Below are 27845 nucleotides of genomic sequence, written 5' to 3' on the forward strand. Positions count from 1 at the left end.
AATTAATCTTCATTTAGAGAGGCAAGATTTAATCAGGATAATCAACATGGCCTTGTCAGAGAGTGGTCATGTCCAAGAAATCTGGTTGAATTTTTCAAGGTGACCAATCATCATCTAGATGAGGGTAGTGCAGTAGTTGTAGTTTATGTGGGTTTAAGCAAAGTCTTTAACAAGGTACAACATTAGAGATTGATGAAGAAGGTAAAAGCGCAAGGAATCCAGGATAATTGATCTTGGGGATCAGTGCTGAGTTCCTTATTGTTCGTGATATATATAAATTATGTAGATGAGAATGTTTAGAGGGTGAACGTAGAATAATTTTCTGGGTGAAACACGATTGGCCCAGTGGTTGACAGTAAGGAAGATCTTAGGTTGCAGGAAGATATAAATGGGTCGGTCAGATGGGCAGTTCAACAGCAGATGGAAGTTAACATTGATACATGGGAGTTGATGCATTTTGGAAGAAGTAACAAGGCTATAGAGAATTTCATGAATTAGGACATTAGAAAGCTCAAAGAGCAGGGATATCTTGGAGTGCTTTCCCATAAATCCCTGAAGGTGGCAAGCTAGGTTAATAAATAGTCAAGGCATACAGGACACTTGCCTTTTATCAGTTGAGGCACAGACTTTAAGAGCAGGAAATAGGGCTGTATTGTGGTGCAATGGTAGTGTCCCTACCCCGGACCAGGAGGCCTAAGTTCAAGTCCCACCTGTTTCAGAAATTTTTGGTTACATTTGTGAACAGGTTCATTATGAAAATAGGTTAATGAAGAAAAGAGCAGGGAGGTTATGTTGGTGCTGTACAGAATTTTAGTTGGGCCACTGTTGGAGTATTGAGTTCAATTCTGGTCACCGCATTATAGGAAGGATGTAATTGCATTGTTGGGCATGCAGAGATGATTCATCATGATGTTGCCTGGAATGGAACAATTTAGCCAAGAAGAGAGGCTGGATAAACTCAGTGTAGTGATTGGAATGAAGTCAGCCAGGTGCATCTCATAGAAGGAGTTCCTTAATTGTGATTGTTAACCTGGTCTAATCAGGGAGTCATGGTTGACAGAAATAAACAAAGGTATTAATTGAATAAAGATTCATGCACTTTGTGTCTCTCACTGTGTCTCACACCTGCACACACACACCATGAGTGCTGGGGGAAAAATAAGCACTACTGCAGTTAGGCGGTAGTGTGGGAGGTTAAATAATAAATAAATAAATAAATAAATAGTAGTGTCAAGTATCCTGTTCCCTAAAAAAAATAAACAAAGGTATTAGGGGCTGTGTTCACTATAGGAGCCAGCTCTGAGCTAGCTGGGTCAGTGTTGTGTACTGCAAATAAATGGTGACTGGGTGATGGGATACAAGCTTTCGTGGAGTGATTTCACTTCGATTTTCTTCTTTGGAACCACATGGTTGAAGATGGCCTCCAACGCATCTCATCCACATCCTGCACCTTCGCCCTCAAACACCACCACTCCAACCGCAACAAGGACAGACCCCCCCGGTCCTCACTACCTACCCCACCAACCTCCGCATAAATCGCATCATCCGCCGACATTTCCACTACCTACAAATGGACCCCACCTCCAGAGATATATTTCCCTCCCCACACCTATCCACTTTCCTCATAGACTGTTCCCATTGCGACTAGCTGGTCAAGTCCACGCCTCCTAACAAGCCACCTTCCCCTGCCATTGCAGGAATTGCAAAACCTGTGCCCCCCCCCCCCTCCCCCACTTCCATCCAAGGCCCAAAGGGCACCTTCAACATCCATCAAAGTTTCACCTGCACTTCCACATTTATTGTATCCGATGCTCCCGAATTGGTCTCCTCTACATTGGGGAGGGGCTGGATGCCTTCTTGCAGAGTTCTTTAGAGAACATCTCTGGACACCCACACCAATCAACACCACCGCTCCATGGCTGAACATTTGAACTCCCCCTCCCACTCTGCTGAGGACATGCAGATCCTGGGCCTCCTCAATCGCCACTCCCTCTCCACCTGACGACTGGAGGAAGAACACCTTATCTTCCGTCTCAGGACCCTTCAACCCCAGGGCATCATTGTGGACCTCACGTTTCCTCATTTCTCACCCTCCACCCCCACCCACCCCTCCACCTTACCTCCAGTTCTAACCTTCAAGCTCAGTACTGCCCTCATGAACTGTCCCACCTGTCAATCTTCCTTCCCACTTATCCGCTCCACCCTCCTCTCCGACCTATCACCTTTACCTCCACCAGCCTATTGCACTCTCAGCTACCTTCTCCCCAGTCCCACTCCAATCTCATTTATCTCTGCACCCTGAGACTCTCAGCCTTACTCCTGATGAAGGACTCCGGCCCGAAACATTGGTTCTCCTCCTCGGATGCTGTCTGACCTGCTGTGCTTTTCTAGCAACACACTCTCAACCTTTCTTCTTTGGACCAGAGAAGGTTGATAGACATATATCAGATTGCAAAGTATGGACACAGTGGACAGAAAGCAGCTGCTCCCCGCAATAGAAAGGTCAATAGAAGGTGGCATACCGTGATTGGCATGAGGTTTAGAGAGAAGTTGAGGGAAAATGTTTTCACTCAGTGGGTGGTTGGGCACTGCCTAGGAGGATGGTAGAGGCAGGTAGCCTCGCAGCTTTTAAAAAATAAGTCCGAATGTTCAAGGCTATGGACCAAGTGCTGGAGAGTGGGACTTGTGTAGATTTAATGTAGTTTTGGTGGTCTAGACTCAATTTGTCGAAGGTTCTTTTTTGGACTGTATAATTCTAAGCTGGCACAAGTATTATTTTTATAGGAGAATGGCGAATGTGGTTAAAAGTGCAGCATTCTCACTACATTGTTATAACCTCCAAATTTCCAAACATGCATGGGTTAGAGTTTGCTTGTGAACTGTTACTATGCATTTGTAGAAACCATTTGGAATGAAGTTTTGAGAATTGTAAGGTTTTGCAATCCTACTTGTCTCTCACTGAAATGGTATAGATATCATTAAACAGGGATATCACTTCAGGTTCCATTTTGCCTATTTCTGACATTGTAATATGAAATTATTAATCTGATCTTGCACCATTGTTATGAATCCAGTTCTGACAATATTGGACCAGCCAAACTACTCCTAAGATTCTAATTACTGGCATAGACTCAGCTTTGCCAAACTGAGCTGCCAGTGAATTTCTCTAAGCTCTAGTCTTTCACATTGTATCGAGCAAAAGCTGCTTGTCAGCTTCCTTTACTTCAGCTGTACTGATGTATCAGTAGTTCCCAGAGCTGCTTTTTAACCATAATTATTCTCTGTGACATGGAGTTGTCACACCCTTGGACCTGTCCTGAGCCTAACTGCCTGGAATATACTCATTGAGCAGCATTGAGATAGCAGAGAGTTAATGTTGCTACTTACTCTTGCAGGGCACAGGAGGTCACTAATTTTCTTGTGACACTGCTTGCTGTGGTTTTTTGCCTTTGCCTTTGCCTTTTCACTCTCCACAGGAGTCATACTGGAGGATTGGAAGGAGGTGAATATTATTTCTCTTTAAGGAGGGTAATAGGGAAATAACTGGCAATTACAGACCAGTCAGTCTTATGTCTGTGGTCAGCAAAGTTTTGGAAAGAATTGAGGATAGGATTTACGTCCATTTGGCAAAGCATAGCGTGATTAAAGGCAGTCAGCAAGGCTTTGTGAGGGGCAGGTCATGCCTCACAAATCTTAGAGTTCTTTGAGGAGGTGACAAGACAGGTCAAGCAGTGGATGTGGTGTATGTGGACTTCAGCAAGGCATTGATAAGGTTCCCCATGGTAGGTTCATTCATAAAGTCAGGAAGTATGGGATACAGGGAGATTTGGCTATCTGGATTCAGAATTGTTTAGATGACAGAAGGCAGAGAGTTGTTGTAGACGGAAAGTATTCTGCCTGGAGGTCAGTGTTGAGTGGGGTCCCACAGGGCTCTGTCCTTGGGTCTCTTCTCTTTATAGTTTTTATAAATGACTTGGATGAGGAGGTTGAGGGGTGGGTTAGTAAATTTGCAGATGACACAAAGGTTGGAGGTGCCATCGATAGTATCAAGGGCTATTGCAGGCAGCAGCGTGACATGGACAGGATGCAGAACTGGGCTGAGAAATGGCAGATGGAGTTCAACCTGGATAAATGCAAATTGATGCATTTTGGAAGGTCAAACTCGAATGCTGAATATAGGATTAAAGACAGGATTCTTGGCAGTGTGGTGGAGTAACGGGATCTTGGTGTGCAAGTACATAGATCCCTCAAAGTTGCCACCCAAGTGGATAGGGTTGTTAAGAAAGCATATGGTGTTTTGGCTTTCATCAACAGGGGAATTGAGTTTAAGAGCCGTGAGGTTTTGCTGCAGCTCTACAAGTCCCTGGTGAGACCACACTTGGAATATTGTGTCCAATTCTGGTTGACCTACTATAAGAAAGATACAGAGGCTTTGAAGAGGGTGCAAAGATGTTGCCTGGACTGGAGGGCTTGCCTTATGAAGGGAGGTTGACTAAGCTCGGACTTTATTCTCTGAAGAGAAGGAGGAAGAGAGGTGGCCTGATTGAGGCATACAAGATAATGAAAGGAATAGATAGAGTCAATAGCCAGAGACTTTTCCCCAGGGCAGGATTGACTGATATGAGGGATCATAGTCCTAAGATATTAGGGGAAAGGTACAGAGGGGACGTCAGAGGAAGGTTCTTTAGGCAGAGAGTTGTGAAGTCATAGAATGCATTGCCAGCGGTGGTGGTGGAAGCAGAATCGTTAGGGACATTTAAGTGACTGCTGGACATGCACATGGATAGCAGTGAGTTCAGGGGTGCGTAGGTTAAGTTATTTTATTATATATTAGGATTAACTCTCTGCACAACATCGTGAGCCAAAGGGCCTGTTCTGTGCTGTACAGTTCTATCTTCTAAGGGCAGTCCTGATGATGAAGTTCAAAAGATCATAGAATAATACAACTCCAGGTAGTTCAGTTTCTTGGATTTGCCTAACTGAATCCCTACTAAAAACAAATGTTTAACTTTATTAAGTAGATTGCTCGAGGCATTTCTGAGAATTTGAACTGTTTACTTTAATGATTTTGGACTTGTTCAAAATTGATTAGTTACATCTATATCTACCTGGTAACACTATTTTCTTCACTTTTACTTTTTTATTTCTCGTCACTGTGGGCTATGTAGTTTAGTTCCAGGTTGAATTGCACCCTCAGTCCAATCAGAGGAAAGAACTGAATTCCAAATGTGAGATTTATTATTAATTGAGATCAAAGTAGAATTTGATCAAATGTGGCATAAAGGAGTTTTAGTGAAATGGAAACCGGTAGGATTTGGGGGAAAATTTTGCAGTTGTTGGTGTCATTCCTACCATAAAGGAATATGATAATTGTTGGGAGGCCAGTTAACTTTACCCCAGGAGATCACAGCAGGGGCTCCTCGTAATGGTCTTCTAGGTCCACATATCCCCATTATTATTTTTATCAATGACCATTCCTTCAACATTAGGTTAGCAGTGGGGATGTTCATTGATTGAAAAAAATTCAATCGACAGCAACTAAGATATTGAAGCTTTGTGTTGCTAAGCAGCAATACCTGGACGGAATTCAAGTTTAGGCTGGCAAGCAACAGAGCACATGCCTGGTAATTACCATCGCCAAAAAGAGTGAGTCTGAAGCTGTGTTTCAAATAAATATCTGAGTGAAAAAGCGGCTCGGAATTCTTTGGTCAGTAACTCACCACCTGCCTCCCCAAAGCTTGCAAGACCCATGTGAGAAGTGTAATGGAATAGTGTCCAATTGTCTGTATGAGTTCCTTTCCAACAATTCAACACCAGCTCGGTTAAAGCAGCCTGGTTGATTGGCACGAGCAGCAATGTATTATCTACGAGATTCATTCCAAAGCTTGCCAAGGCCTCTTCGATAGCACTTCCAAACCCTACCACCTAGAGGAACAAGTGGAGTAGTAGGTACATGTGGGGCACATTGTCATCTGCATAGTAGTGCCTTTCTGAATTTTTCGCGATCTAGGTTTGGAAATATAGGTTTGTTTATTATCGCTAAGATAACTGTCGCTGTGCCGACACCATATGAATTTGCAGGAGTTTAAGAACATTGCCACCTAATCGAGCAACTAGGGATGAAAATTAATGCTGGCCTTACCAGTGATGTTCAATTCCACAACGTTTTTTTTACAAATGCAGTCTAGAATCATTGAATATGAGAGAGGCTCATTTGCCTCTGGACAGTGGAATTCTGACTGGATTGTTGGAAGTTGTGAGCATGCCATGAATGATGTTAATGTGATGCTCATCCTTTTTAAATCATCAGATTGACCATTATTTATAGGTTTGGGTTTCCTTGAGCTGGTGATGTCATTTCTTTTTTTTATCAGGGGGTGGTAAATGGGATCCAAGTCAATGTGTTTGTTGATAGAGTTCTGGTTGGAATACCATGCTTCTAGGAATTCTCATGCATGTCTCTGTTTGGCTTGTCCTAGGATGGATGTGTTGACCCAGTCGAAGTGGTGTCCTTCCTCATCTGTATGTAAGGATGCTAGTGAGAGTGGGTCATGTCTTTTTGTGGCTAGTTGATGTTCATGTATCCTGGTAGCTAGTTTTCTGCCTGTTTGTCTAATGTAGTGTTTGTTACAGTCCTTGCAAGGTATTTTGTAAATGACATTAGATTTGCTTGTCTGTATAGGATCTTTCAAGTTCATTAGCTGCGGTTTTAGTGTGTTGGTGGGTTTGTGGGCTACCATGATGCCAAGAGTTCTCAGTAGTCAGGCAGTCATTTTCGAGATGTCTTTGATGTAGGTTTCTGGACATGTACACATTTATTGTTCCGTTTCGTCATTTGGTAAGCATATCATTTAAAAACCAGTTGTTCTGGCACTGGACAGAGTTGGAGAGAAAAATGTTTAAATTGGTAAAACTACAAGCATTAAAATTGGACTATCGCAGTGTCAATTAAATGTGTTTTCCTGTTTACCGATAACAGCTCTAAAACAAAACTCTCTATTGTTTTAGAGAGTCAAAAGTAATCTAGTTATGCTGTGATAACATCAAGAATTTAGGTCTGTTTGCAAATTCTTTAGTAATAAACTAAAGTAAAATGTGAATTTAGTTAACTTATATGATGTAGTACACTTATTGGCAAATTAGGGGTTATGACCCAGGCAAATTTATACTTCTGCGAAGAACTGGTGACTCGCGGTGTAATGACATAAAATCCAAATGCTGACTGTAATTGGCTTGAATAAGAAGGTAAACATAAAGCAGAAGTTTTCAATGTTCGTTGCGGTTATTGTCATAGAAAAAAATGTTAGAATGTGAAAAGTTGTTTGAAGCATGTTGTAATACTGGTTGGACAGGTAATTGATGTTAGTCCAATTATGTATAGTTACTTAGACTTATTTTTCTCCTAACTTCTCAAATTATGAACTCCTGATAAATACCATACATTTGATGTTTGAACACGTGATATAAATGTAACTAGCATGATGAGTGGATTAATTTTGTGAAGTGAATTAGAGTGAAAAATGTGATGCTCCCCTGTGTAGGCTGTAACCAGCAAAACAGGAAATGCATATAATCAATGCCAGATCACATGATGTACTTTCGGAAGTATTAGCTAAGGACATTATGGAGAAAGTGAGGACTGCAGATGCCGGAGATCAGAGCTGAAAAATGTGTTGCTGGAAAAGTGCAGCAGCTCAGGCAGCATCCAAGGAGCAGGAGAATCGACGTTTCGGGCTGAAGGGCTTATGCCTGAAACGTCAATTCTCCTGCTCCTTGGATGCTGCCTGACCTGCTGTGCTTTTCCAGCAACACATTTTTCAGCTAGGGACATTATGTGTTTTCACTATTAATGGTTTAATTAAAAGCATTCTGAATTTTATTAAAAACATAGGAAAAGACACCTCATGGGAACTGTGAGGAGTGCTTTGCATACTTTAAATGGAATGTGTGTAATGATACGTTTTGGCCTTTTTTCAATTTGTAACACAGACAACACAACACTGTGGCTATCAAATTTTAACCTTTGGAAAGGGGATTAATTTAACGATAAAAATGATATATAATTGAGCTTTATGTTTAGAGATAATATAGTTAGACATACAAATTTTCATTTAAATAAGTCATTCGTATTTAATATTGTAATTTTATTCTTTGGTATTAATTAGTTTTTAACACAAGTATCCAATACATTTGAGGTTCGTGCAGACAAAACACTTGATGGAATTATGCATATTCTAATGTAGTATTAAAAACCTTCATTACTTTTTCTTCACTCTTGTCACATTGATGGTAGTGAGAAGGCAGTGTTTATTATCTATTCCTTGTTACTCTGAGAATATTAAGACAGAGCTCCATTTCCAGTATAGATCTTTGTAGGTGTTAATGAACCCAGTGAGTTTAATGAAGGTTTGCACTTTGAATGATCATACCTGGTAATCTTTTAGTTTCCCATGGATAAAAATACTTGGGAGCTAAAATTGATGACTGACTGTCATTGTATATTAAGTTATTTCTAAATTATTTTTCATGGCATGTGAGTATCATTGGCAGCACAAGTATTTGTGCCCAGACCTAATTACATTGAGATCTAGGTTTTTGACTCAGCGACAAGCAAGGAACAATGACATATATTTTCATGTCAGGATGGTATATAATATTTTACATGCCACTCTAAGTAAATTACTTATAAAGTGCTGTTAATGTAGAATTGGTGAATTAAGCCATTCGAATTTATAGGATGCGTAAGTTGGGGTTGTGTAGAAACGAAATTGTTCTTGTAGCACAGTCATTTTAATCAATTTTTTTCTTTTCAAAGGTATCCAGCAAGTGTTCAGCCTTTTCTGTGCTGTGCTCACAGAAAATAAGGTTCTTTTTCATTCAACCAGCTATCAAAGACTCAGTGAAGCATCCAGAGCACTGGAGTCTTTAATATTTCCTCTAAAGTATAGGTGAGACTTTTGTTCTTATAGTGCTGTTTAATAACTTAAATAGTTCACTGTTTTGCTCCTTTCTCATATTGTTTAGATATCTATATGTTTTAAAGCGTTCTGTGTGTTCTCCAGTGGGATCAACCATTACGATACATGATCAATAGTTTTTGGATTGATTTTCAGGCTAATCCAAAAATTAGGCAAGGACTAAAACTGCAACTGGCAGATAAAGATAAAACTTAGATTATAGTAGAAATTAGTGAAATGAAAGCAGTCATTACGTTCCGACATTATGGAATGCAGTGTTTAGTCTGAAAGGCTGTAAAATGCCTAATCCAAAGAGGAATTGCTGTTACTTGAACTTTGTTTGACCTTGATTATTCTTCTTTAGGCATTTGCACACCCTCTGGATTATTTATTTTGTTTTGTTATTTGTCCCATTACGTACCCTTCTTTAGCCTTACATGAACATTGATTTAGCCATTTAATTTCGCTTGACTTCAACCCAACTCAAGTCTTTCTCTCCATACTTATTTTTATCTGTTAGCGCTCTTACCTCTTCGACTTCTAATGCAAAACCAAACTTGAAAAGTAGACTGTTCCTGACACCACCGATACTGTCAAAATTGCTGAGTATTTCCAACTTTATTTAATTTCAGATTTCCAGCATCACAATACATTGCTTTTACATAATTTAGATTATTGCATGATTTACAGGCACTGTGACTTTACATTAAGAGCTACTCCAAAGGAAACCTACAGCATTGATTCATGCTAGCTAGCTTGCAGACTGCTTTGAAGTTATGGTCCTCAATTTGTTCTCTAGAGTTAGTACAGAACTTTATTGCCATTGATGGTAGCAGTAAGAAGTGTTACATTCCACATGAAGTCTGACTACTTTTTATAAAAATGAAACCCCCATGATGTCAACACAAAAAAAGATAATGGACAAGAGTTCACTATTATTCACAACTTGCACTAACAAAGAACCTAAAATCAATATGATTGAAACACTAAATGACAGGTGAAGAATATTTCAAATAGTATGTCAAATTGCAGTTTATTAATCATTACAGCAAAATTACAATTGACTTTGTTACTTAATCCTAAGCACTCACATCATTTGCTGCCCAAATGTACAATCTCTGTCTTTTTCATTTGGTTTCTCATGCATGGGTGTCTCATTTCCTTCTCTAATTTGTTTCCTGTGTAATGTTCACTGGCAGCCAAAGGTACACAACTGTGGAACCTTCCTAGCCAAGACTCCCTGGAGACCCCATTTTCTTAACTCTTTGAACAGTCCAGCAAAATTTGAAATAGAATTAGTCCTGTCCAGTCCACAATCCCCTAGACTCTGTGTCTTTGGTTTTCTGTCCTTTTATTACATACGTGGCTTCTATGTAAAAAAGAAACTGGTCCCTTCAACTACAGATTCTGGTCTGCACACAGTTATCTGTATTTCTAGGCTTTATGGCCACTTAGATGTCAAATTACCCTTTGCTTTTTAACTTCTTCATCACCATTGCAATATTAAGTCACATGCACATTTCTCAGAATCGTAATGACCTTGATAAGACTAACTAATTGTCCTTTCCATAACAATTCTGGTGTTCTAAAAATAAGAAAGAAAATCTGCTCTTTCAGTGTCAGATTTGGAGCAGTTTTGTTAGTTTTCTTTATTTATTTACTTGTGCAATGAAGGGATCACTGGCTGACCAGCATTTATTGCCTATCCCTAGCCACCCTTGAGAAGGTGATGGTGAGCTGTAATCTTGAAACACTGCAGTCCACATTCTGTAGATTGACCCACAATGCTCTTAGGGAGGGAATTCCAGGATTTTGACTGAGTGACAGTGAAGGAATGGTGATATAGTCACTATATTCCCTATAGAAGCTGATTGGTTGTTTTCTAAAGTAATTGTACACAGAATATTTTCAGTGAGTAGAGAATAAAATCATTAATTGCATCATTATGACCAAAAGAAGTGCTTTCACCACATTGTGTCATTCAGCCATCATTTTGGTTGGATTTGAGGAAAAAACCTCATTTGTCAGTCAAATTTTCCAGTGTTATTATCAATGCTTTGTTTGCTGCCAGGCAGTTAAGTTTGAGAGCGCATAATGCTTTTAAATCTGTGTTTTGGTGTCTGTTGACCTAAGGTCCTTTTTGGGAGAGGCATGTTACATTGACAGCCAGGGCTGGATTCATCTATAAAAATCTGTTTCTGTACTGCTTTGTTTTATCTTTGTAAAATATTTTGTGTGGAGAGTTTGTTTTTTGTAGCGGCCAATGAATCAAGTTGGATTAAAAAAACACTTTCCATAACACTTCTGCAAGATACCCTTTGAGTAATAAATTCCTGTGAATCCGGTTACCATTCATATATATAAATAAACCAAGCAATTTACAGTCAGTAAGGATCTATGAAAAATAATGAGGGAAATGACCAATTAAATAGCTGAGACAGGGATGCTGCCGATAAGAAAAATAATCTTTCTCTTCCTTCAATTCCATGGAATCGTGTAAATCTTCCTGAACTGATAGACAGCCTTTGCTTTCATATTTTATTCAATGGATGTAACCTTCCAAAATATAACCTGCACTATTATCAGTTGAGAAGTAGTATTAATGAATATTAGATACTCAAGTCCCAGAATCGGGTTGGGATGCAAATTTTGAATCCAAGGAACAATGCCCCATCTGAAACACTGAACATTAAACAAGTCATTTTTTTTAAATAGCGGATGATAGCCAGAGGATGTTTTAGTTTTACAGATACTGATGTGTTGTTCTAACATTGACATTATTCATTTATTTATTCATTCATTCATGAAATCCTAAACTAGTTTCATTGCGGTTGAGTATTAAAATTATACAGATCATGTCTTGATTCTGCTCAGTGATTAAGCAAATAATGCTAATTCTTTGTTTGTTTGAACTGATGATTAAATATGAAAAAACTCAGCCAGAATACATCTTTGATTTCAGCATTTTTTAATCAGTAAATTTATCAAGAAGCTACATTGCATTTGTGTTTGCTCTTCAAATGTTATTTATTCAGCATTGGTGTCCATAACAACCCAAAGTTGGTGGGGGAAAAGGATACTAATTGAAAATGCACTGAGGAAAGAATTGTAACTTTTTTTGGTTCCTGTATGAGGAGATTTATGCTGCCAACTCTCTCTTTCCCCAGTTACCCTTACATTCCGATTCTCCCTGCACGACTGTTGGAAGTGCTAAGCTCACCAACTCCATTTATCATTGGTGTACACTCCATGTTCCACAGTGAAATTAATGACCTGGTATGTTGCAGCCCTTTTAACTGTTTATTCAGAAGACAATTCTGGATTCTTTCTGGGTTTTTTTACATAACATCATATATATGTTATTACCAAAAAGTGTTTTATTCACCAGAATTATGTACTGATTTGAAAGCAAATCATTTACTTAAGTTGCTTTTGTATGTCAGGATATCTGAATTTTTGAGATTAACTGCCTTGAGTCATATCAGAAAGCTTTATAATAAATCAGCAACATGAGCATATGTGAAAGAGAGTTGCCAGCCTTCTGTGACATTTTTCTTTGCTTCAGCATACTCCAAAGGAGTTGGCTCAGGATAGCAATTGATATAAAATTGCAAAGGCATTTTCTTTTATCATGGTGATACATTCCTCTGGAAAGGTTATTCCTGAAAATAAAGCATGCATCAGTGCAAATATTTTGTCATTGATATATAAATTGATAGCCTGATGAGACAGAGGGTTGTAATACAATGATTAATTGCTTACAATTGAGTTTCATAGAGTGCTAGAATTTAGTGATTCAGAGGGTAGAGGGGCTCGTGCCTAAACTTTTTCAGCCTTCAGAAACGTTTGTTGTATAAAAGTTAAACTTTGCTAAAAAGACTAGAAGTTGAAGGTTTTTACCTTGCATTCACCAGGACTAGGATGCAAGATGCAAACTTGAAAAATTTGACACCAGTTTAAACAGCTTGAGAAGCAGGTGCTGAATAATTGGTTGCACCATCATTGACTTGGAGATGCACCAAGAACAACATGTCCCGTTGACCATTCAGAGCAGGCAATATGCTGGCTGAACTCAACCAGCCCATGTTTGCAAGCCTCAGAACAGTATGTTCACCAGTAGATATCGTTTTGCTAATGCAAAGTCATGTATTAAGTAATCCAGACTGTGCCTGATGAAGGGCTTATGCCCGAAACGTCGATTTTCCTGCTCCTCAGATGCTGCCTGACTGCTGTGCTTTTCTAGCACCACACCTTTTGGCTGTGCTAAGTGTTACACCAGAAACCAATTTAGATCATCAGTCAGGCTTACAATGTGATACATTTGCACCTGCTAGAAGTTATGTGTATTCACATACATTGCACTGTTTGAAACAAAAGGAAACTGTATATACTGTACGTGGTATGATTTCCATGAAAAAGCTGCTATGGAGTCTGTTAATCTCTGCTGCATTCCCATGGCAACCCACTGGCCAATGAAGTGTTTGCCTACCTGGTTTGAGAACTACAAATTGACAGTTAGTTGTTTTTACTCCATAATCAATGTCAAGGAAGGCCCAATTCATAAGAGCACACTTCTGTATTCTTTAAATCAGTATCCCTTTTCTCAATTAGTGTTTCATGTCCTACTCCTGTTGGGCTGAAGACAAAAACCTTTAATGGTCTTTCTCTTTTTAGCAATGTCTAAATGTATGATCACCATCAACCTGTGACACTGTTACCAGTAGGGTTCCAGAAGTCCAGAGAACTTGTCTTTTTAAAATTTAAATGCTATCACACTGGCTCGATTTGATGATACAAATCTAATGAAGATGACAGTAGACACCGGCACTGAACTGGATAAGCCACAATTAGATTTGAATTTCCTTGAGATATTCTGAAATTTAAATTTGTAGTCTTCAAAATCAGAACACCAATAAAGAAAAAGTTGTTCATTTAAAACTAATAGATTCCTCCTGTTGGTAAAGAGGCATTTGTATGAGCAGGAATGTAAAATTAAATTAAGAGCTTTAACTGAGCTGGAAAAATATCTTTCTCCATCCAGAGATGGAGATGGCATCGGAATCAATGACAGTATTGTTCATTAGGTATCAGGGAGAACAAAAAGGATTAGACTGCTGCTAGTGGAGAATAAACAGCATGTGGATTTTTTGGGCTGACTGCTTTGTTTTAATTTTGAGATTCCTATGTCTGTGTGATTGTTATCATTGCAAACTGATTTCCAGTTTTAATGTTTGTATTTGTTTCTGAATATCGTTTACTAGTTGGATGTGATCGTTGCTGATTTGGATGGTGGTACTGTTAAAATCCCAGAATGCATTCATCTATCCCAGTTACCAGAGCCTCTCTTACATCAAACTCAAGCAGCACTTTCTCTTGTAAGTGGAGTCTTCTATAACAATATGATGAGAATTTGAATTTTGCTGCAACTATGTATGTATTCAAAATTCCAGTTGCATTGCTGAGCAAGCTGATTTAGTTATAGTCTAAAACAGGGTCTATATGGTCGCTATGGGGGCATTTATGAGGTTTTCTCCCAGGGCTAAGAATGTTATACTACAGCACAAATTTGACATGATGACTTATTACTTTACTCTGGTTGTTTTCATTATTTCAATATCAGACATGCACTCTTGCAATGAAAGCATAACTCCTTGACAGAATTCAGTTGAGCACTGATTTATTTTTGTTCATTGAATCTCTTCATCCCTTTTCCCTATCACTTCATTCTCTTTCATCTCATGTCTTCAACTTTACCACTGCTTTCTAGTTTATTTCTCTGCTTTGGCTGCTGTGTACAGCTCAAGATTAGTGTGGTGCTGGAAAAGCACAGCAGGGCAGGCAGTATCCAAGGAGCAGGAAAATCGCTGTTTTGGGCAGGAGCTCTTCATCAGGAATGAGGCTGGGAACCTCTGGAGTGGAGAGATAAATTGGGGGAAGATGGAGGTGTTGGGAGGGTGCAGAAAGGTACCTAAGAGTGCAACAGGTTGATGGAGGTGGGGTTAAAGGTGGTAGATCAGAGAGGAGGGTGGAGCGGATAGGTGGGAAGGAAGATTGGCAGGTAGGACAGGTGCTGAGGATGGTGCTGAGCTGGAAGGTTGGAACGGGGGTAAGGTGGGGGGGACAGGAAATGAGGAAACTGGTGAAGTCCATGTTGATGCCCTGGGGTTGAAGTGTTCCGAGGCGGAAGATGAGGCGTTCTTCCTCCAGGTGTCGGGTGGTGAGGGGGTGGTGATGGAAGAGGCCCAGGACCTGCATGTCCTCGGCAGAGTGGGAGGGAAAGTTGAAATGTTCGGCTACTGGTGATGGGGTTGATTGGTGCAGGTGTCCTGGAGATGTTCTCTAAAGCGCTTTACGAGGAGGCATCCAGTCATCCCAATGTAAAGGAGACTACATCGGGAGCAACGGATACAATAAATGACATTAGTGAAAGTGCAGGTGAAACTTTAATGGATGTGGAAGGCTCCTTTGGGGCCTTGGAGGTGAAGTGGGGGTGGGAGGTGTGGGCACAAGTTTTGCAATTCCTGCGGTGGCAGGGGAAGGTGCCAGGAGGGGAGGGTGTGTTGTTGGGGGATGTAGACCTGACCAGGTAGCCACGGAGGGAACGGTCTTTGTGGAAAGCAGATGGGTGGGGAGGGAAATATATCCATGGTGACGGAAATGTCGGCAAATGATGCGGTTTATGCAGAGGTTGGTGGGGTGGAAGGTGAGGACCGGGGGGGTTCTGTCTTTGTTGCGGTTGGAGAGGTGGGATTTGAGGGTGGAGGTGTGGGATGTGGATGAGATGTGTTGCAGGGCATTTTCAACAAGTGGGAGGGGAAGTTATGGTCTTGAAAGGAGGCGGCCATCTGGTGTGTTCTGTGGTGGAACTGGTCCTCCTGGGAGCAGATATGGGGAGACGGGGGAATTGGGAATACGGGATAGCACTTTTGCAGGAGACAGGGTGGGAAGAGGTGTAATCCAGGAGGCTGTGGGAGTCGGTGGGTTTGTAAAAAGTGTCAGTGTTGCCCTGTACAGCTGTTCTGTTGCTGTCCATTACGGTTTTACCCTCCCTCGTTATCCTTGATATTTTTCAGTCCATTCCATCCTAGGCTAATTTTCTTGCCTAAAAGTGTTTCTCGCTTCAACAATTGGCTTTTATTTGGCAGTCCATCTGTTGTATCCACAAGATCTGACAAAGCCATTGCTGATAGGAGAAAGCTAAAGAAATTCTATGTGTTATTGATCTACTGACCACTGTAGTGTAGGAGTATAATGATGACAACTACTCTGTGCCAGGGCATGATGGATGATGGATAAATTCACCCCAAAAATAACCAAAATGCCTGGGAAAATAAAATCACTGGAGCAAAGTCATTCTATATATAGATTGGACAGTATCTGTGTGGAGTTGCTCTTCCAATTGCCAGCAGATTCTATCCCACATTTGCTGCTCATAGACTCCCTCTTGGTTGCTATTGGCTATGTCTGGCCCTTGGGAGTCTGACGGAAGCTGCTAGGATCATGCATGATGTTGTGAAAGGGTTGAGAAAAGATTTATAAGGATGTTGCCAGGGTTGAAGGGTTTAAGATATAGGGAGAGGCTGAATAGACTGGGGCTATCTTCCTTGGAGTGTTGGAGGCTGAGGGGTGACCTCATAGAGGTTTATAAAGTCATGAGGGGCATGAATGGGATAAATAAGCAAGGTATTTTCCCCAGGGTGGGTGGGGGTGGGGGGGGGGGGGGTCCAAAGCTAGAGGGCATACCTTTAAGATGAGAGGGGCAACTTTTTCATGCAGAGGGTGGTGCATGAATGGAATGAGCTGCCAGAGGAAGTGGTGGAGGTTGATGCAATTACAACTTTGAAAAGCATCTACATGGGTATATGAATAGGAAGGGTTTAGAGGCATATTGGCCAAAACCTGGCAAATGGGACTAGATTTATTTAGGATATGGTCAGCATGAATGTGTTGGACCAAAGGGTCTGTTTCTGTGCTCTATTCCTCTATGACTCTGAGTACAAGTGGATGGAGAGAAGAAGGGAGCTGCACTCAGTCTGGGTAAGAAGAAGAAGAAGACTGCATTGAGTGAAGGGATGAGGCTGCAAAAGGTAGAGAACATTCTATTTCGGAGGATGGATACTGTTCTTTGGAGCCATGAGCTTGAGTCCTGAAGGTTGTATTGTCTGCCTGGTACAATGGTTTAAACTTATTTCATCATAATTGAGAGGAACTTGGAGAGGTGGGGAGGGATCCAGTTGTCATCTTCCACATTGGTAAGAACAACATTGGTGGGACTGGAAAGGAGGCTTTGCTGAAAGAAATTAAACAAGAACCAAATTAAAAGCAGAAATTATAACCTGAGCCACAGGAAAACTGGCACAGGGTAAACAAAAGTGAAGGACTTAAAATGCATGGTTTTGGGAGGAATGTGTTTTGGTTGCAGGGCACTGACACCAGCGCTGGAATGGAAGCAAATTATTCCAGGGGACAGGCTAGGCTTCAGTTGAACCATCCTGGGAACATAATTGAAGTTGTGACGAGGACTTCAAGCTGAATAGTGGATTGGAGATTGGGTGGGATGGGGGGTGGTGTTCATTGTCTTTGTAATGGCTGCAAGATTATGTTTCTCAGAGATCAAACTGGAAAACTGCATATGTAGAAATATGTACTTTCCAAAGAACAGATTATAAGGCATGGTGGGGTACGTACAAAATGGAAGACTTACAACAGCAAGAAATGATCTTGAATTGGAAATGTAAAATCCATATGGGATGATGATAAGAAATTACAAGAGGAAGAACAACACTAAAGAGCTATATTTTAGGACTTGGAATAAATCAGGAGATAATGAGAGCGTGTATAAAAGGAAGTACATTTAATCATGGATACTCTAATCCTCATATTAGTTGGGAAAATCAAACCGACAGAGAGAGCTACAAGGATGAATTTTCCCTTCTCATGTGCTTGAAGATGCTCTCCTACACAGCTCATCCACGTCCTGTACCTCTGCCCTCAAACCCCACCCCTCCATCCATAACAAGGACAGAACCTCCCGGTCCTCACTATGCACCCTAGGAACCTTCGCATAAACCGCCGACATTTCTGCCACCTCCAAACGGACCCCACCACCAGAGGTATATTGCCCTCCCTTACAGCTTTCCGCAAAGACTGTTCCCTCCGTGACTACCTGGTCAGGTTCATGCCCTCTAACAAACCACCCTCCCATCCTGGCACCCTTCCCTGGAATTGCAAAACCTGTGCCTACACCACCTCCCTCACTTCCAACCAAGGCTCAACGTTTCACCTGCACATCCACCCATGTCATTTATTGTATCCGTTGCTCCCAATGCCGTCTCCTCTACATTGTGGAGACTGGACTTCTCCTCGCAGAGCACTTTAGGGAACATCTTTGGGACACCCGTACCAATTAACCCCACCACCCTGTGGCCCAACATTTCAACTCCCCCTCCCACTCTGCTGAGGACATGCAGGTCCTGGGCCTCCTCCCTCACCACCCGATGCCTGAAGGAAGAAGGCCTTACCTTCCACCTCGGAACACTTCAACCCCAGGGCATCGATGTGGACTTCACCAGTTTCCTCATTTCCTCTCTCCTACCACACCCCCCCCCCCCCCCACCTTACCCTAGTTCCCACCTTCCAGCTCAGCACTGTCCTCATGACCTGTTCTACCTGCCAATCTCCCTTCCCACCTATCCACCCCGCCCTCCCCTCTGGCCTATCACCTTCATCCCCACCTCCATCCACCCATTGTACTCTTTGCTACCTTCCCCAGCCTCCTCTCTGACCTATCACCTCCATCCCCACCCCCATTCACCTATTGTACTCTTTGCTACCTTCTCACCAGCAGCCCCCCCCCCCCCCCTCCCCCAACAACTTTATCTCCAGTCCTCACTCTTCCCTACAAGGAAGAATCTGTATTGTGTATGCAAAACAGTTTCCTAAAACAATATGTTGTGGATCCAACCAAGGGTCAGGCTATTTTGGATCAGCTAATGAATAATGAAGCCTGTTTAATAAGTTATTTCAGAGTAAAATGTCTCTTAAGAAACAGTGACCAAAACATGATAGAATTAGTATTCAATCTGAGAATGAAAAGCCTGGGTCAAAAACATCTACGATAACTTCAATTAAGGTAATTACAAAACAATAAAGTTGGATTCGCTGCAATGAACTGTGAAAGGAGTTGTGTAAAAAGATATTTGAGGAACAATGGCAGACGTATGAGAAAACAGTTCACAGCTCGCAACAAAGATCTATCCAAGTGAGGAAGAATGATGTTAGGGAGGGGATGAACCAACCATGATCTGGGGGAAGTTAAGCACTGTATCATATTGAAAGAAGAAACATAAAGTGTGGCAAAGATTATTGGTCAGCCAGTTGATTGGGAAACTCATGGAAACCAGCAAAAGGGAGCCAGAAAAAGGGATGGAGAAAATACATTTTTGCGTAAACTAGCAAGTAATATCAAATGGATAGTGAGATCTTCCTTTCAATGTATAAAATGGAAACAAGAGATCAAAGTGAACTCCTTAGATAATGAGGCTGGGAAATAATACTGGGGACCTAGGCAATGGCAGAGGAGTTGAATGAATACTTTGCACAGTCTCCATAGTATAGCACAAATGGCATTCCTGAAAAATACATAAGGAGCCAACATGGGAGAAGAAATAAGTACAATAATTATCATGAAAGAGAAAGTACTAGGCAATCTAATGTGGCTAAAGGCTGGTAAGTCACAGGACCTGATGATTCTTTTAATAGCAGAAGTTGAAGCCCAGAATTAGGGGCCCAGACCAAAAGAGAGAGTGACTTCACATGAAAACTATAAGTTTATTTGTTTGGTGATAGTTAATTTGACTGTCTGTTATAGGTTACTTTCAGATTGAAGGTAAATAGGGGAAACTTTTACAGGTTATGAACAAAAGACCAGTAGGAAATCTTTAAAAATTCAAATTAAGAACTAAGTAATTAAAATGCAGATGCAGGTGCAGTTGATGTGTTATACCTGCATAATGTGGAACTAATGGACCCCATTCTAGTTCATTGTGACCACATCTGTCGCAGGTGTTGGTTGCTTGAGGAACTCTGGCTCAGAGTTGATGAGCTCAAGTCTGAGCTTCAAAACCTGTAACACATCAGGGAAGGGGAGAGTTACCTGGACTTGTACTTCAGGAGGCAACCCTTAGATTATGTACCTCAAATTTGGTAGGGACAGGAGAGTGTGACTATGAGCAAGGTAGGTAGAGGGATCCAGGAGGTGTAATGCTGAAGGAGCCTCACGCCTTAATCTTGTCTAATAGTTGTGAGATTCTTGCTCCCTGCATGGATTAGTGCTGGGGATATGCAGGGAGGATGAGCAAACTGACCAATGTACTGTGGTATAGGGAACCAGTCAAGAGAACTATGAAATGTAGTTGTAATCAGAGACAGTATAGTCAGGGGAGTAGACACTGTCCTCTGGCCAGGATTGAGAGTCCTACAGACTGTGTTGCTTACCTGGTGCCTGTGTTCAGGATATCTCATCCAGGCTGCAGAAGTACTTTGAGTGGGAGGAGAAAGATCCAGTTGTTGTGATATAGGTAGAAAGAGGTTCTACTGAGGTAATATGAGTAGCTAGGGCTAAATTACAAAGCAGAATCAAAAAGTTAATAATCGCTGGATTACAATCTGAGCCACGACTAATTGGCGCAGGGTCATCAAGATTAAAGAGGTAAATCCATGGGTCTAAGATTGGTGTGGGAGAAATGGGTTTGAATTCATGGGATATTGGCACCAGTACTAGAGAAGGAGGGAGTTGTTCTGATGGGACAAGCTCCACCTGAATCATGCTGGGCTTAGAAACTTTTGTGAATCTCCTAGAGTTATGGATGGGGCTTTAAAATAAATAAATGTGGGGGCGGGGGGGTAATGTTCAGTAACATGGAAAATTATGGAACATGTTACAGGGGAGGAGGGCTCAGCAGAGGTGATTAAAGTTTCCAGAACAAGTAATTGGACAGAGAACATGGAAAGCCTCAAGGATCTAACTGCAGGTACAACACAAAGGGGGGAAGCTATCAGAAAGGGACCAGTCAACACAGCTCTGAGGGTGCTGTACTTAAATGCATGCAGTGTATGAAACAAGATAAATAACCTTGTAGTGCAGATCTCGCTGCATTCCCAGATAACCACCTTCGCTGTCCACTATACCACCAAACTCGGTATCACCAACAAACTTACTAACCAGACCTCCCAAATTCTCATCCAAGATATTTATTACCTGGACAGGTACTTGCTGGCCCTGAACCCTCATTAACTCATTTTGAAAGCCTCCCACAATCAACCTTTGAAAGTGTCTGTCTAAAACCATCAAAATTGGTCTTGCCCCAATTTAAAATTTTAGCTTGAACTTGCAGGTGGACTGGGAAAATCAGGTTAGTAGCGGAACTCAAGAAAAGGAATTTGTAGAGTTTTTTTTGGAGCAGCTTGTGGTACAGCCCATTAGGGAATAACCAGTTCTGGATTTGGTAATGTGTTATGAGGCAAACTTGACTAGGGAGAACAAGGTAGAAAAACCCCTCAGGAGAAATAACCAGAATGTGATAAATTCACCATGCTGTTTGGGACGGATAAGCTAGAATCAAATGTAACAGTATTACAATTGAGTCAAGGTAACTAGAAAGACACGAGGAAGGTGCTGGCCAGAGTTGATTTGAAGGGAAGCCCATCAGGTAGGAGTTTCTGGGGCTTTTTTGGGAGGCATAGCAGAAACACATCCCAAGAAAGAAGAAACATACTAAAGGGAGGATGAGGCAACAATGGATAACAAAGGAATTCACGGTACAGTACAAGAGCAAAAGAAAAAGCATACAATATGGTAACAATTAGTGGGAAGCCAGAGGATTGGGAACCCTTTAAAAACCATTGGAGGATAACTAAAAAAAAGGAGTGGCAGATGAAGTTTAATTTAGATAAATGCAAGCTGCTGCATTTTGGAAAAGCAAACCAGAGGAGGACTTGTACATTTAATGGTACGGTCCTGGGAACATTGCTGAACAAAGAGACCTTGGAGTGCAGGTTCATAGCTCCTTGAAAGTAGAGTTGCAGGTAGTTAGGATAGTGAAGAAGGCGTTTGGTATGCTTTCCTTTATTGATCAGAGCACTGAGTATGAGAGTTGGGAGGTCATGTTGCGGCTGTACAGGACGTTAGTTAGGCCACTTTTGCAATGTTATGTGCAATTCTAGTCTCCTTCCTATCAGAAGGATGTTGTGAAACTTGAAAGGGTTCAGAAAAGATTTACAAGGATGTTGCCAGGGTTGGAGGATTTGAGCTACAGGGAGAGGCTGAATAGGCTGGGGCATTGGAGGCTGAGGGATGACCTTGTAGAGATTTATAAAATCATGAGGAGCATGGATAGACAAAGTCTTTTCCCTGGGGTCGGGGAGTCCAGAACTAGAGGGCAAAGGTTTAGGGTGAGAGGGGAAAGATATAAAAGAGACCTAAGGGGCAACTTTTTCCACGCAGAGGGTGGTGCGTGTATGGAATGAGCTGCCAGAGGAAGTGGTGGAGGCTAGTACAATTGCAACATTTAAAAGGCATCTGGATGGATGTATGAATAGGAAGGGTTTAGAGTGATATGGGCCAAGTGCTGGTAAATGGGACTAGATTAGGTTGGGATATCTGGTCAGCATGGACAAAGGGGCTTTTTCCGTGCTGTACGTCTCTATGATTCTAATAACAGGGGGAGAAGATGAAGTAGGAGAGTAAACTAGCTAGTAATATAAAAGAAGATTGCAAGAGCCTTTTTAAATGTACAAATGATAAGAGAGAGGCAAGAGTGAAATTTGGACTGCTCCACAGTAGCACACCAGAACGTTGAGAGTCAGAGGTGAGAGTCGTGGCCATCATGAAGGAGAATGTATTGGGGTCTAAAAGTGGATAAATCAACCTCACCTGATGGATCCACCCCAGAGTTCTGAAGGAGAAAGCTGAGGAGATTGTGCGGTGTATTGATCATGAACTTTCAGGAATCACTGGAGTTAGGGAAGATCCCAGAGGATTGGGAAATGGCCAGTGTAGCACACTGTTTGAAAAAGGAGGGAGGCAGAAGGCAGGAAATTACACCTGACCACAGTCATTGGTAAGATTTAAGAGTCCATAGTAAAGCATAAGATTGTGGACTACTTGGCAATGCATGGTAAAATAGGACTGAGTAAACGTGGCTTCGTCAAGGGGAGGTCATGCCAGACAAATCTGCTAGAAATCTTTGAGGAAATAACAAGCAAATTAGGCAAAGGAGAGCTAGTGGATGTGATCTATTTTGATTTCTGGAAGGCATTTGATAAAATGTTGCATGGCAGGCTGTTAAATAAAATCAGAGCCCAGTGTTTGATGCAAGATACTGGCATGAGGATTGCCTGACTTGCAAAAGGCAGAGAGTAGGGATAAAGTGGTTTATTTCAGGATGGCATCCAGTGATTAGTGGAATTGCATAGGGGTCAATGTTGGGAGTACAATTATTCATGTTGTACATTAACAATCTGGATGAAGGAACTCAGGGCAAGATTGCTAAGATTGCAAATGAAATTAAGGTAGGTAAAAGGTAGATGTACAAGCTAGGAGAGTGGGTAAAGAAGTGGCAGACGGAATGCACTCTGGGGAAAATGTGATATTATGCTCTTTGATTGGAAAAATAGAAGAGATGAATGTTATTGATGGAGAAAAACTGCAGAAAGCTCTGGAACAGAGGAATTTGGAAATCTTCATGCATAAATCATAAAAAAGCTGACGTCCAGGTTCAGCAGGTAATAGAGAAAACAAATGGAATGTTGGCCTTTATTTCAAATGAAATGGGAGATAAAAATAGGCTAGTCTTGCTAAGGTGAGACACTGCATTAGTTAGATCACACTTGGAGTACTGTGAACAGTTTTGGACCTGATATCTAAAATGACATACTGGCATTGGAGGCAAGCCAGAAATCAGCTTACTAGGTTGTTCTTGCTCATTTTGCCTTCTAAAGAGAGCTTGAGTAATCTGGGCCTATATTCATTTGAGTTCCAACTACTGAGAGTAGACCTTATTGAAATATAGAAGATTCTTCTGGGCTTGACAGAATAGTTGCAGTGAGCTTTTTTCCTCTTGTGGGAGAGTCTAGAATTAGGTGGTGTAATATGAGTCAGGTGTTGCCCATTTAAGATAGAAATTAGGAAAGATTTCTTCTCTCAAAGTGTAGTGGATTTTTGGAATTCTTCAATGCAGAGGGCTGCAGAGACTGAATTGTTAAGTACATTCAAGACTGGGATAGATAGATGTGGAATCTGTAAGGGAATCAAGGCTATCGTCAAAAGGCTGGAAAGTGGAGTTGAGAAATATTAGATCATCCATGAACTCCAGCGCCTCTGGTCCGGGGTCTGGTTTCTGGCATCTGCAGTCATTGTTTTTACCTCATTGAACGGTGAGCAGATTCAATCGACCAGATTGACTATAAGACACAGAAACAGACGTAGACAATGTGTAAGTATCAAGGTTAAACAATTGTCTTGTTTTAATTGTGCTAGGTACAATTTCATGCACATTTGTTCATTTTAAAGAAATAAGTAAAATGTTAAAAATCTCACAACACCAAGTTATAGTTTAACAGTTTAATTGGAAGCACTAGCTTTCAGAGCGCTGATCCTTCATCAGGTGGTTCCAAAAGCTAGTGCTTCCAATTAAACCTGTTGGACTATAACCTGGTGTTATGTGATCTTTAACTTTGTACACACCAGTCCAGCACCGATATCTCCAAATATTAAGTAAGATGTTTGAATTTAGCAGCTTGATCAGAGTATGACACCTATCTCTTAAAAAGAATCATGAATTTTGGAAAGTGACTCGATTACTTTCGTGTATCTGTGGGACAAAGCAATTTGAAAAGGACATCCTGATACCATGTCAGAAATATTTGTTCTTAATTGCTTAATATTACTTAGGATACTAATGAATGTTAATCTGATAGTTGGCATTATTGGTAGGAGGATGTAATGTCATTTGTTCAGGTTATCTCAAACCACACCAGCCTTGTACCTCTTTCCTCTCCATAAAAAAAAACACAGTTGTCCCTTTTCCAAACAATGCTATCTACCTCCCCATCAAACAGAGCTTAACCCCTAACCTATCGTCCCCAGCAGTAAAGCATGGAACTGGAATGCAATCCCTCTGTAATTAATAAGCTTTCATTTATAGAGGTGAACAAATCAGTCACCACAGTTTTGGTCTTCCCTATCTGAAGGAGCGCAAATGTTAGTGTGCACCACCTAAGTATTATTAACTATTAATTACACGAATACCCAATTAACAAGTGTATGGTATTGTTTTGTCCATTTTCTCCCTTTGCAGGTATATCATTTTGTTGACTTTTTTAATTGTTTGTAATTTTGTTTGATAGGATTTAAAACAATATTGTTGAAAGTCTGCTCAGTATTTGTGTAATTTTCATTCTAAATGTTCAGTCTTTAGAACTTTAGTGAGGAGATATTGTAATAGATGAGAAACTCTACTTTGACAATAGCCAAATGTCTCCTTTGTATAACAAATCAAAATTAGCTGTACATTCAACAGCTTGTCTGCACAGCGATTAGTTTGGAGCTGAATCAACTATTGCTTGTTAAAATTCTGTTGCAGTAATCTGAACTGAATGCACTAATATTTTCATAGGTTATTCATCCAGATCTAGAAGTAGCTGATTATGCTTTTCCTCCTGCTCGTACAGCTCCTTCTAATCTAAGATTGTTGGTGAGTAGCAGTGAATTGTTCCATTTATCTTTCCATCTATGATTAGATATTCATTACAGTACTTTCATCATAAAGTTTTAATCATGTTTATTTTTCCTTTGTAGGATAAGGAAGTCAGGCAGTTTTCTTCGATTGTTTGCACAGCTATTCCAAGGATATAGATCATGCTTGCAACTGATTCGAATCATCCTGAACCTGTAATAAACTTTCACAAGGTAAGTAACAATGATAAATAACAAAGCTTTGAAATTAAGCAATCTTTTTTAATGTTTTGTAACTGTTATTTGGATGTAAATTAATGAGGGGCAGCACATGACTCAGTGGTAGCACTACTATCTCACAGTGTCAGGGACCAGGGTTCAATTCAACTTTTGGCGATTGTCTGTGTGGAGTTTGCACGTTCTCCGATGTCTGCGTGGTGTTTCCTCTGTGTGCTCTGGTTTCCTCCCACAGTCCAAAGATGTGCAGGTTGGGTGGATTGGCCATGGGAAATTGCCCTGTAGTGTCCAGGGATATGTGGGCTAGGTGGATTAGCCATGGGAAATGAGGGGTTACAGGGGTAGGTCTGTGTGGGATGCTTTTCATTTAGTTCACTCAGTTTTATCATGATGTATTACCCTTGCATTGATACGCTAAAATTTATAGTTCAGTAGTTCTGGCCTGAGAAACATATGGAATAAGTCTGAAAGAGACAAGAGATCTGTATTTTCCTAACTGCTGATTTCCTCCAGTTAAGTGGAGAAGTTTGCATCTGCTATGTAAGGGCAGTCTGACTATTCACTCTGCCTTCGACAAACTAACAGGTTATGCAGCTGAGAGTATTTTCATTCTCAGATACGAGTCAAAGCTTTGCTTAAAATTAAAATGAATGGACTAGTGGTAACTGTAGTTGACAAGACACAGGTTGTTTAATTCTTTCTAGAGGTGTATACTTGACAAAACAAAACTAGTGTTCAGACTTTAGTTTTTTTGTATTCCAAGAATGAGTATTATTATTTTTCCAGTTTTTCAAACTGTCATGCTCAGTAACTTGATCATCATTCAATAATCATTTTATTCCAGTTACTCATAGGGTGATGATATTAGCAGTGGAATTCTGTAGTGCATTAATTGTTTAAGAATTTTCACGTTTCAGTCTTAAATAACTGTCTGATAGGCTTGTAAAAGTGGACATGACATCCTTCTTGAAACAAAGTGATAACTGTAAAGACCATTATCTAATGCAAGCCAGGGCAAACTCAAGTAAACAGATATTCTACTAAATGGATATAATGAGAAGAACAATCTCCAATACTCTGCACAGAGTTATGGGAAGGGGTTCAGTAGGATGAATAAAGGGAAAAGCAGGCATGGCAAAAAGGTGACCCAATGGCAAAAGGGTGACTTTAAAGATTTAGCAGCCACAACTGTACAAAAAATTAAAACATGCTTTGAATGAAAAGGCATTAAGAAAATAAATGAAACATGCCCTCAAATCAGAGCTAACCATGAGTAAAAGCTGATGCTGCAGACAAGACTCTTGCCAGACAGCACTGGCTAATCACTGCTTGATCTGACAAGTTTGATTTCTGGTGCGGGCATTGAGTTAGTCAATTGTAAGTTGCCTGCCTTAACAATTAGTGCGCGGAGTTCTAAATCAAGTCTGAGCAGGAGACTTACGAGGTACTGACAAACTTAATAAAAAAGCCATTGATCATTGAGAAGCTTTGAATAGACTGGAAACACATCTATGTAATGCTAACGTTTGTGTTGATACAATAGCTTTAAGAGGTATATTTTGTCCTTTTTAAAAAAAAATAGCGGTTTTATCATCGAGGTTAGAGCTGTCTATTGGAAGTGCATAATGTAAACAGCTTGGGAGGCCTTCAGGTTTTGTTTTGGAAGTAAGAACAATAGAAGCAGCGTGAATGGATGGGGCAAGCTACCACAGAACCAGGAGTTTCAGTTTTAATTTTTCAATCGCAACTGCTGGGGTCTTGAAATTGGATGTGGAAAGTTGTTTTTCCTCTCTTGGTTACAGCTAAAAAATTGAGGGTTCTCTTCCTGCTACCAGAATTTCATGTGAGACAATCTGTTTTACTGAATTTGCCTTTGTCAAGGGTGTGTTAATGGAATGTTACTATATTAGAACAGT

At 40.8% G+C, this 27845-nt stretch overlaps 1 protein-coding gene and 1 long non-coding RNA gene across 2 annotated transcripts in view; one reads left to right on the plus strand and one right to left on the minus strand.

Moving 5' to 3' along the window:
- Positions 1–27845, plus strand: part of sbf2 (SET binding factor 2) — a 568047-nt gene that overhangs the window by 314970 nt on the left and 225232 nt on the right. Inside the window, 7 exon segments of the mRNA XM_072592265.1 lie at positions 8816–8948; positions 12125–12233; positions 14219–14332; positions 25634–25711; positions 25816–25832; positions 25834–25892; positions 25895–25926. Of these exon segments, the coding sequence (XP_072448366.1) occupies positions 8816–8948; positions 12125–12233; positions 14219–14332; positions 25634–25711; positions 25816–25832; positions 25834–25892; positions 25895–25926 (542 nt within the window).
- The window catches only part of LOC140493626 (uncharacterized), a 9720-nt gene continuing 6206 nt past the window's right edge, over positions 24332–27845 (minus strand). The window contains exon 3 of the long non-coding RNA XR_011963726.1: positions 24332–24419. This is a non-coding gene — a long non-coding RNA (uncharacterized lncRNA). The remainder of the gene's footprint in view (positions 24420–27845) is intronic.

The sequence above is a fragment of the Chiloscyllium punctatum genome, chromosome 22 (genome assembly GCF_047496795.1).
Source record: "Chiloscyllium punctatum isolate Juve2018m chromosome 22, sChiPun1.3, whole genome shotgun sequence".
Classification (NCBI taxonomy): domain Eukaryota; kingdom Metazoa; phylum Chordata; class Chondrichthyes; order Orectolobiformes; family Hemiscylliidae; genus Chiloscyllium; species Chiloscyllium punctatum.